General features: G+C 39.5%; 1 protein-coding gene across 1 annotated transcript in view; it reads left to right on the plus strand.

Annotated features, from left to right (window-relative positions):
• Positions 1-12,037, plus strand: part of XPR1 (xenotropic and polytropic retrovirus receptor 1) — a 144,694-nt gene that overhangs the window by 22,289 nt on the left and 110,368 nt on the right. The window contains exon 2 of the mRNA XM_084785911.1: positions 6,619-6,670. Within this exon, the coding sequence (XP_084642037.1) occupies positions 6,619-6,670 (52 nt within the window). The remainder of the gene's footprint in view (positions 1-6,618; positions 6,671-12,037) is intronic.

The raw sequence follows: 12,037 nt of genomic DNA on the forward strand, positions 1-12,037 counted from the left end.
CAGGCTAACAAAAATCCAGTGCTGTGCTTATTTGTTTTGGCATTGTTGGTAGGTGAGGTCCCATGGATGCCCAAGACATTATAGGCTATAGCTGAAGATGCCACATTCATTCCCTCCTCCCTCTCCCTCTCCCTCTCCCTCCTCCCTCCCTCTCTCTCTCTCTTCCTCTCTCTCTTTCTCTCTCTCCTTCCTCTTCCTCCTCCTTCTTTTTTTCTTTTTTTGAGGCAGTGTTTCCCTTTGCAGCCCTGGGTGTCCTGGAATTCTCTCTGCAGAGCAGGCTGCCCTTAAACTCTGAGGTCGGCCTGCCCCTGCCTCCTGAAGGATAGGGTTAAAGGCTTGTGCCACCACTGCTCTGTAACAACTGGCCTGGCGAGCCGTACCCACTGGTGCAGCAGTGGCATGAACATCGTGGGAGGAACCACCACTTCCTGTTTGCATCTCAAGCCCACCCCACTAGGTAAAACTCGTACTTGGTACCATTATCGGGCTGAGAACCTATGGCTAGACAAGTCATAGGCCTTAAGGGAGAACGTTCTATTATTCTGCTAAATGGACATAGTATTCAGCTGACTACTAGTGACTTACTGTTAAACCTATGGTTAAGTGCATCTCTCAAGCCTTATTAGAAAAGCTTTTATTTTGCAGTACAGAGTGATTAACATAGAATAAGAGGCCATGGAATGCTCATTCCCTAAGCGAGGGTTTAAGACTCATGGATCACTGTGGAAGAGTAGGTGGAAAGAATGTGGAAGCCGGAGTGGGTGGATGACTGCAAAGAAACAATGCCTTCCAGACACAGTGAGGTAGCTGTATATATGAGCTCACAGTGGTTGTGACATGTGCATGTGACAACGTGCAAAAAATCTGTGAATACTCAAGCCAGACCGAACCCCAGCATGAGGAAGAGAGTTGGGTACATAATCTTACTCCTAGCTGTGGAACAGTTGCTAGCTTCTGGGAGGGGGAAACAAAGAGTATAGCCCCTGGTAAGTTGACCACATTCCAGTGGAAGACCATGCATGCAAGAATATATGAGTAGCACAAGTTGAACGTGATGGATAAAAGCTTTTTGAAAAGGACATAAAGTTGGGCCAGTAGGGAAGAGGGACGTGGATCTGGGAGGAATTGGGGAAGGGAGGGTAAATATCATTAAAACACATTGTACAAAATTCTCCAAAAACTTAAAAAAGACATACAAATACAAATTAATTTAAAAGGAGAGAGACTAAATTGAGGATGCCATTGAGGGGCTCTTGCTCCAAAATAACTGCCAAGGCAAGTGTTTTCCCAGATTCAGCTGCCAAGGAGCACAGAGGGCACTATAGCTGTGATAGAAGGGGGCGGACTACGGCCTGAGCTGACAGCAGGAATTGGCAGTGTTGTGCATGTATGCAGATTAGACAGAGTCAGAGAAGCTCCTACAAAGACTCCACACAGCCCCATGGACCTCATGTGGCAGGCTAGATTACCTGTAAGGATGCTTTGAGAGGCCATTTCATAACATTGTGAAGGTGAAGCTCAAGTTGCAGTGTTACTTCATAGAAGTGAGAAAAAGTGCTTTATAACTTTTTTGTTTTGTTTTGTTTTTTTCAAGACAGGGTTTATCTGTGTATCCTTGGCTGTCCTGGACTCACTTTGTAGAGCTCACAGTGATCCACCTGCCTCTGCTGGGATTAAAGGCATGCGCCACCACCCCCGATGACTGATATATTATTGACAGTTTTTGTGTCTGTCATTTCTTTAGCTCTAACACATACAAAAGAATCTCCTATAGCAATGATTCTCAGACATAATTATTTTTAGTTGTTTTGGTTTCTAAATAACTTTTGATTTCTTTCTTTCTATATTTATATCTATCTGTCCGTCTGTCTGTCCGTCCGTCCGTCCGTCCGTCCATCTATCTATCTATCTATCTATCTATCTATCTATCTATCTATCTATCTATCTATCTATATCTCTGTGTGTACACATCTGTTTGGAAGGCAGAGATTGATGTCAGATGTCTTTCTCTATTGTTCCCCATCTTATTTTTTGAGGTAAGTGTTTCACTGAATCTAGTACTGGTAGATTCTGACTGATTGCTGCCCAACAAATCCCAGAATCTGCTTTGTCCCTGTGTCCCCAGTGCCAGGATTGCAAATGTGCACTACTTTTATGTGAGCTCTGGGTGACTGAACTCAGGGTTTCATGCTTGGAGAGCAAGCACTAGCTCCCCTAGCTTCTCCATTTGTCATTCTCGCCAATAGTGTACATCCCTGCTAACAATTGCCACCAACAGTGCACAACCTTCTATGTTTTTACCAGAACAGCTGTTGATGTTGTGATAATAACACTATCTTGCTGTGGCTTTGTTTTGTATCCTTCTTATGATGAGTGATGTTAGCATCTGTTCATGTGGTGTTGGCTTTTATTTGGAGAAATACATCTTCAAGTCCTTTGAATCAGCATGGCATTTTTTGTAGTGTGTGTGTGTGTGTGTGTGTGTGTGTGTGTGAGATGTTTGGTTAACCAAGCACTATGCACTGAAGTTATAAATCTAGTGCATTGCTGAGAATGTCTGCATTAGCATTTCATAGAGATGCTCACTTGATGTGGTTTTTTATTGTTATTGTTCTTTTCTCCCTCTCCCCTCCCCCCTCCTTCCCTCCCTCTCTCCCTCCTTTTTCTTTCTTTTATATGTATAGGTGTTTTGCCAAGATATATGTTCGTGTGCCATATGCATGTCTAATGTCCACAGAGGCCAGAAGAGGGCATTGTGGGTAGTTGCAGGCTGCCCTGTGGTGCTGGAAATTGAACCTTGGTCCTCTCTTGATAAGCAGCCAGTACTCTTAACTACTGGGTCATTTCCTCTGTCCCTTGTAATGTTGTTTTTTTAACTTTGATATGGGAAATACTCTTTCCCATTCTTTTTTCTTGTTTTTTTTTTGGTAAACATCTGAAGAGGTTTCATATTGAATCAGTTTTCTTACTCATTATATGTCTACTTCAGTTTTCTGTTTCTTCTTGATTTAATATTGGTAGGTTTTATAAATTTCTAGGAATTTATCTGATTTATCCAACTGGTCATTCTACAATGTTTTCAGTGCCTCCCCCATTGCCCCATTTATTGCTATAGACCCTGTAGCAATGCTCCCACTCCCATTTATGATTTTGTTGACTTTAGTGATTTTTATCTGTGTAAAGTTTTGTTAGTTTTGTTGGTATTGTCAAAGAAGCATCTTTGCTTTCATTAGATTTTCTCTTGTTTTCCCATTCTATGTCATTTGCTTACTCTAATAATTTTACTTTTCTACCCTAGCCTTGGATTTAGTTTGTTCTCCTCTTTATGGTTCCTTAGGTTGTAAACCTAGGTTATTGGTTTGAGCTTTTGAAGCTTTTACAGGTATAAATATCTCTCTTTGCAACTGTTATCACTATGTCTCATAAATTTGTGCTTTCCTTTTCTAATTTACTTTGTGATTTGTTTGATTTGTTCAAGGGAATGTTCTGAATTTTTAAGTTTTATTAATTTTTGTGCTGCCTTCTAATTTTATTATATTATAATCAAAGAAGATATTTTGTACACCATCTTTTAACATATGTTGTGTCTGAGTTTGCCACATAAATAACATGAGACTCAGATTGACCCTGAGACACTAAGAGGGACAATAGCTGCTGTGCAGACAGCTCTGGAGGACCCCAGCTACTTGTTCAGGAGAAACACAGCATCAACGTAGACCAACAGAAAGACAAGAGCCTACAAGCTGGACTGGTCTTCCCAGCCTTCTGTGTGTATAACTAGCAATTTCCAGTTCTCAAGGACCCAGAAAAGATGCTTGCTAGCTCTTTCCCTCCTCCCAAGCACGTCTCTTTCCTACACATTTGGGAGGTATCATTGCACAGGCATGGCTGACTGTAGGGAGGGGATTGAACTTTTTTACTACCTGCCCTCCCCAGAGGTTTGGCACTGGGGCTGAGAGTTTTAACCTGCTAGTCACTTCCTATTTCCTTTGACCAGCCTCCATCCTGACGCTGTCTGAGACTCTCCTCTAACCCCTTGAATGATCTTAGTGTGTAAAAAACAGTGAAGTCTAAAGCTTCAGTAGTGCTTGCCAAGAGACTAAGTATAAGTATTATGCTGCTTCTTCTTCTTCTTCTTCCTCTTCTTCTTCTTCTTCTTCTTTCTTCTTTCTTCTTTCTTCTTCTTTTCGAGACAGAGTTTCTCAGTGTAGCCTTGGCTGTCCTGGACTCACTTTGCAGATTAGGCTAGCCTTGAACTCACATTGATCCACCTGCTTCCGGAGCACTGAGATTAAAGGCATGAACCACCACGCCCGGCCCAAGTATGCGTTTTTAAAAATTATACCTCAGCTGTGTTACTATAATGTCTCAAATTCTATCTATCTATTTATTTATTTATTTATTTATTTATTTATTTATTTATTTATTTTGGTTTTTTGAGACAAGACTTCTCTGTGTAGCCTTGACTGTCCTGGACTTGCTTTGTAGACCATGCTGGCCTTGAACTCTCTGAGATCCACCTGCCTCTGCCTGCGGAGTGCTGGGATTAAAGGCGTGCGCCACCACCGCCTGGCTCAAATTCTTTTTTAATTTTTTATTTTATGTGCATTGGTGTTTTGCTTGCATGCTCATCTGTGTAAAGGTGTCAGATCCCCTGGAACTAAAGCCATAGACAGTTGTGAGCTGCTATGTTACTGCTGGGAATTGAGCCTGGGTCCTTTGAAAAAGCAGCCAGTACCCTTAACCTCTGAACCATTTCTCCAGCCTCCAATATTGTAGCAAATTCTACACAGCGAATCTTCCTGAATACTTAAACATGTGACGAAGTTTTTGTATAGGTAATTTTCTTATACTTTTATAAAATATAAATTAAAGTGAACAAAGATGAATTTAAGAATTTTTAATTTTTCTTGTTTTATCAGAGAACTTTTTACTCTATATAGGCTTGGATAGGTGTAGAACAACAGGCTGATTATTAAAACAAAGCAGGTAGTAAATGCACTTGGGAAGACTAACGTGGTAGATGTGACTACTCTTTAAAGAAAGCGGGCCACCCTGGAGGTTTATTTCTTCCTTTTCAGTATTTATGTGCTTGAAAGTGTAGGCGGGTAGTGCTGGGGAAGTGTGATTTTGTTTGCCAGGAGACATTTAGCAGTATTGCAGCTGGGCGGTGAGGCCTGATGCTGGTGTCTCTAGATGCCACTAGAGATGCTGAGAACGCCTCCCCTTAAATTATCTAGCCCCAAATGTCAATTATATTAAGGTTGAAGAACTCTGTCATATACCAGTTTGGGAACTGGCAGTAGTTAACTGGTATTTGAAACTTGAATTGTTCAATTAAAGTCACTCAGCTTATGGCTGGCTCTTCAGCCCTGGAGCCTTAGCCACTTGGTGGGTTAGATATTTTGATTTATACAGAGAAATGCATCTCTCTCTCTCTCTCTCTCTCTCTCTCCGCCCCCCCTCAAATTATTGATCTTTTAAAACATTTTATTTATTTTTTGTGGGAGGGGAGCATGTGCCACAGTTCATCTGTGGAGGTCAGGGGACAGCTTGGGGAGTTGTTCTCTCCTTCCACCGCGTGGGTCCTGGGGTTTGAACTCAGGCCACCTGGTTTTGCAGCAGTAGCATTTACCTGCTGAGCCATCCCTCTGGCCTGAGAAATGCGTCTTATTACAGTTCCCACCTACTTACTGAGAAACTACACTGTCACTACCCAAATTACCTAGATGTGGTTGTTAGCTAAGCTACTATGTAATTTTGGGGGGAAACTGTATAATCTTGGCTATTTTTTTTTATAGTTCTAAGCTTGTAAGAGTTTCACTGATGAGCCAGGCAGTGGTGGCACATGCCTTTAATCCTGGCACTCGGGAGGCAGAGGCAGGCGGATCGTTGTGAGTTCAAGACCAGCCTGGTCTACAAAGTGAGTCCAGGACAGCTAAGGCCACACAGAGAAACCCTGTCTCAAAAAACAAAATACAAACAAACAAACAAACAAACAAAGAGTTTCACTGATGAAGATTTGCATCTAAAATAGAGATATCTGGGGATTAGGTATGGTGGCTCAAGCCTGGTGGCTCAAGCCTGTAGTCCCTGCACTCAGGAGGCCGAGCCAGGACTGCCATGACTTAGCTCAGCCTACAGAGTTTTTCTATTGGTACACATTTTACTGTGTAGATCTGGTATTTATCTTTAGGACCTTTTTATTACTACATTTTGTTTATTTAGTGTGCATGTGCATATGCAGGCATGTGGAGATCAGGCAACAACTTTTGGGAATTGGTTCTCTCTAGTATTTGGGTTCAAGGGATAGAGCTCAGGTCACTGGGCTAGGGAGCATGTGTCTGTCCAGCAAGCCGTCCCACCAGGGCATTTTTCTTATTCCAGAGGGTTTTTGATCTTTCAGGTGTGTCTTCATTTTAAAACATATGAATGAATCCTAAAGATTGCACAATAGTGGATGGATCACTAAAGTTACCTGAAATAGTTCACTAAATTCTTAATTTAGGAGAAACTAAATGTAGTTACTGGATAAAGAAAAAGAATTGTTGAGTCTAGATGCTTTCAGCATAATGTTAACTTGGGATTTCATGTATGATTTTTCCTTCTTTCTGATAGGCGTTCAAGGATATGCTGTATTCAGCTCAGGACCAGGCACCTTCTGTCGAAGGTAAGATGGGTGAACTGACTCACAGAACAACCTCTTTTTAAGGAAAAATACTTTAAATATCAAACTATGAAATGAATACTGTAACCTTATTATGCATATCTTTCTGGTTTTGGGCTGTGTTTTGGGGGGTTGTATTTTAGCTTTTGTTTGTTTTCTTCCCACCCAATCTTATGATGGACTTTTTGTTATATTCTTGAATCATCTGCTATTTGAATATGAAGTGCCTCTCATAGGCTCATGTGTAAAGGCTTTATCCTAGCTGATGACACTATTGTGGAAAGTTCTGGCAACTTTTGGAGGTGGGCTGGGATCTATTTGGAGCAAGCACGTCACCACGAATGTGTCCTGGAATGACAGATCTTGTCCTCAGCTAGTTTCTGCCATGGACTGAGCTGCTGTGTTCCACCAGATGCTGCCTGCCATGACCCATGGCCAGAAACAACAGAGCTAGTTAGTCATGGACTAAAACCTCAGAAGCTGTGAGCGAAATAATCTGTCTTCTTTTTAAATTATTTGTCTTGGATATTTGGCACAGTGACCTCAAAAAAACAAAACAAAACAAAACAAACAAACTAACAAACAAAAAAACCCCGAAAACCTAATGAACACATCATCTTAGGATTGTAAAACATACTGGTTTAGTCCATTTTTTCTCTGTTACTTTCCTCCCACAGTGTTTATATCTATCGTCCATCCATCCATCCATCCATCCATCCATCCATCCATCCATCTGTCCATCCAGTGTTAGTCCATAATTAGTTAGACAATACAACTTTCATGTGTATGCAGCATATGAAATTTTATCAGCAAAATCTAAGACAAGATTTTAACTTCAACATTTTAAAAAAATTTATGTATTGTAGTAGCAGGGTATGCCACTGGATGCGTATACAGAGGTCACTATGTGGATCCCAGGGATTGAACTAAGTTTATCAGACTTGGCAGCAAATGTCTTCACCTGCTGAGCTAGTTCACCAGCCCCTAAGCCTCAACAGTTTTAAAGGGTAAATATTTAGTAGAACTAGATCATATCTAAAAAGTATTTCTGTCTTCATTTTCTTTTTCTTTTCCACACAGACCTTAAGTTTTAGTACAGTTAAAAGCTTTGGTGCCAGAGAGTTAAGATTTTTATCTTAAACTCATGATACCCAGTTTGTCTCACATTCAGGAAACCTGAGGGTCTTTCTATTTAACATAAACAATAATTTTTTAAAAAGTGACCCTTTGTTCCTATCTCAGACCAATTGAGATAGGATCTTGGGATGGGGCACAGGGGTTGTAATGCTCGGGATAGGCACAGATCCCGCCCCCTGCCCCCCATCCCCCAGACAAGGTCTCTCTGTGTAGCCTCGCTGTCCTGGGCTTGCTTTATAGACCAGGCTGGCCTCAAACTCACAGTGATCCGCCTGCCTCTGCCTCCCAAGTGCTGGGATTAAAGGTGTGTGCCACCATCCCCAGCTTTAGATTCTTAAATTTTTAAACCATCTCCCAATGATTCCTATGTATATTTGTATAAGCACAGTTGAGAACTTTTGCTATAAATCTTAAATTCTTTTAGGTCAGTAACCCTCCTTTAGACATTAATTAACTAATAGATTAGTAGGGTTTTGTTTTGTTTTGTTGTGGTTAGTAGGTTTCTTAAGTTAATTGATAATTTGGTTAGTTTATTTATAATAAGAACTATTTTTTGATTGAGACAGAGTCTCATATAGCCCCTAGCTGGCCTCAAACTCACCAGATAGCCCAAACTACCATAAATTGGATCCCTTTTCCTTCTGTTCCCTGAACACTGGGATTATAACCATGTGTCACTACATCTGGTTATAGAAAGAATTTTTGAATAGTATATAGTGGCCATTTATTTTTTAAATGCTTATTATTGATGTAACTAATGGCTATACCTCATTATTTAGATATGTTAAATGTTTATAGCTTATTGTTAAGATTAAAGAACATTTATAAAATTTCAGAGTTTGTCTTATTCTCCAATCTGAAATCTTTGAGGCAGCACTAAATCAAGCTTTTAAAAAGTTATAAGAATTATATAACAATAACTACCATAAATATAAAAAAGTGAAAGCTGAGGAAATCTCAGTAAATTATGGACTTTGACTAATAATAGTGCCATTATTACTAATTACTAATTGTGATAAAGTGTTATATAAGATGCTCTTGACAGGAAATGGGTGGAGGTGTATGGGAGTGCTCTGTACTATTTTTGTAACTTTTTGGTAAATTTAAAACTATTCTAAAGTGAACTTTTTATGTAAAAAGAAAATAGATACCATAAGGTTTTATATAGCTGCCACAGCTAAATGTAGATTCAACTCTGAGGTTTTCTAGAGTTCCAAGGATAAGGCAGAGGAGAGCAGAATTTCAAAGTGCACATGAGAGGGTTGAGACCTCAAACTCACAGAGCCCAGCCTGCCTCTGGCTCCAGTGCTGGCATTAAAGGCATGAGCCACCACACCTGGCAAGACTTTTTTTCAAAACAGATTTATCTAACAGATGTATCTAAAATATACATGACTTTTACACATTTACTTGAATCACGAAAAAGTAGAAATACGTGAATTCTTATCTTCAATTTTGTATGAAGCCAGACTATTGTTCTTAGAGAAAAAGAACAAACCTAGTTTGTTTCTGTATGCAGTGATTTGTTTGTTTTGTTTTCCTTTACAATACAACATTTCATGTGCTGGTTAGATGACCAGACATTTTGTTTGTTGTTTAGTGTTTTCTAATGTTGACATTGTAGTGTCATAAAATATTGTCTGATGTGACAAGTAGCTTTTTAAAAAATGAGTAAAGCATAAGAGACAAGATCTTAATTTTAAGTTTCTTACGTTTTTTGGCATTGTATTGTTTTGATGCCCAAGGCATGACAAATTATTAAGACTATTTTCTTTGCTGGACACTGTTTCTTTTTATATGTTTGGTATATCTCCTTTCAAAGATACGTGAAATGTAGGTCAGGATTTGAAAGATTACATGTAAATTGTTAGTTTTTTGTTTTGTTTTGTTTTTGCATGTGTTCACTCAGTTAAGTTAAAAGTTTAAATGATACTGAGTTAAGATAGAAAGGGCTGGTGCGGTGCAGGCCTTTAATCCAAGCACATGGAGGCAGAGGAAGGTGGATCTCTCTGAGCCAACCTGGGCTACAAAGTGAGTCCAGGACAGCCGAGGCTATTACACAAAGAAACCCTGTCAAGGCCCCCACCCTTGGTGGGAACATACTTGGCCACCCTTAGCTAAATACAGCTGATGGTTATTGTGACACAGCTGTTCGCCTGCCAGACTGTTGTGCTTTCCTACAACTTTACTCTCCCCACCTTCTCTCCAGTCTTACACATGGGCTTTGTTGGAGCATTTCACTTTCCAAGTGTTCATTTTTCATTAGCAGATGCGTTACAGTTTCCCTAAGCGCCTTAGGATTGAGCTTCTATTGGCATTGAAGATAAAAGTATGCTTGTAAATAATTCATTCTGATTATCTGGTTGAATGAACAGAGTCCACTTCAGGCATTTTCTCGAGTCTCACCTCTGTCCCTAGATCTTTGTTGTTTTCACAGCTATGAGCTTTTTCTCTCTGAAGATTAGATTACATTTCTAAATTCATGAAGTAGTTTCTGCATGTGTGGGTTTACTGTCGAGTGTACATTCATAATACATTACTTTTTCATGGTGTTTATAATCTAGTCTCTTCATCTCTCCATTTCACTTTTGGTTAAGTTGTCTCATTATCTCTGAAAATTATTTTTCATAGGTTTTATGACCTAGAAAGAAACTCACTGACATTTCTAAAAGAAAGAGCTGTATTAATCTGCTACCTTTAAGCTGGGTAGCTGCAAAGACTAGCTTTTCCTGTTTTGGTTGGCATTATTTTGTCATTATGTTTTCAAACATCTTTTTGCTTGAGTCGAATTTGCTTCCTGAGAACGCTGAGCTAGGGAGTGGTAATGGAAAGCTCGGATTATTTCTAGCAATTTTGAGATCCATGAGGAAATAAATTACTAAGAATTAGAAATTGAGGTAAGAGCCAAAGCATTTATTGTCATTTCTTTAAGAATAAAATAAAATAAAATCTTTCACTGACTTCCATTAGAAAGGATATAAGGTCCCTGATTGATACTTTGAGTCTTGGAAATAGAGTTAAGGTTATGCCTTATTTATTCTTATTTCATGTTTGTATTGAAAAGGATTTCATATTTATTTTATTTTCATTGTAAATGACAGCTTGTAGATGAAAGCAATTATTCCCCGGAAAACTGGGCTTATATGTTCTCTGAAAATGCTACCAACCTCAGTGCGTTCCGATAATAGAGTGTTTCTGAAGAACAAATAGCATTACTGCTCTCTCACAGAAAGTGAATTAGAGATAATTTAATGCTCATTCTTAGACATTAGCTAATCATATAAATAGGTAACAGAATTCTATTATAAAAATAAATGCAACTGAGTAGACTATAGATGGGATGCTGGAGGAAATGAAATGTTCCTAATGTAGGTTTTTAATCTTGCTGGTCCTGGAGAGTAAAGTATTTTCAGTATAACATACAGAGTCACTGTTAATCATACAGTGTTGTTTTCTCACTTATGAACACAACGGAACAGATGACATTAAACCATGTACTTGCATGTAGGGAAGGCATTTATAAAAATAAAGTGAGTGGATGGAATCTACTATATGATAAAATGCCACAAGCACCATTTGTTGGCCATTAGTGCAAAATTTATGTTGGAAAAATAATCCAGAGCTGGCAAGATGGCTCAGCAGGTGCCATGCAACCCTGATGACCTGCTTGATGTCCATAACCCACATAAAGGTTGAAGCAGAGAGCTAACTCCTGAAAGTTGTCCTTTGACCTCCTCGTGCGTGTGTATGTGCACATGTATACATACAAACACACACCAATAAAATACGTTTTAAAAATATTTAAAAATCTAAATGCTGGCACTATCTAGAAAACTGTAGCAGGCATAACAGTTAATATTAGTTCTCAATTTGACAGAATCTATAGTCACCGGGATATGGGTGTCCGGACATGCCTATGGGGGACTGTTTTACATCTACATTAATAGATGTAAGAAGCCCTACTTTTTGTTTGTTTGTTTGTTTGTTTTGTTTTGTTTTTAAGTAATGTTCTTATTATGTAGTCCTGGGTGTCCTGGAACTTACTATGTATACCAGGATGCCTTGAACTCACAGAGATCTGCCTCTGCCTCCTGATCATCATCATGCCTGGCTGAGAAGACTCTTTTTTGGGGGGGCACAGTTGAGACAGGGTTTCTCTGTGTAGCCTTGGCTATCCTGGACTCACTTTGTAGACCAGGCTGGCCTCGAACTCACAGTGATCTGCCTACCTCT

This window comes from Acomys minous (genome assembly GCF_964271855.1).
Source record: "Acomys minous genome assembly, chromosome: 1".
Taxonomy (NCBI): domain Eukaryota; kingdom Metazoa; phylum Chordata; class Mammalia; order Rodentia; family Muridae; genus Acomys; species Acomys minous.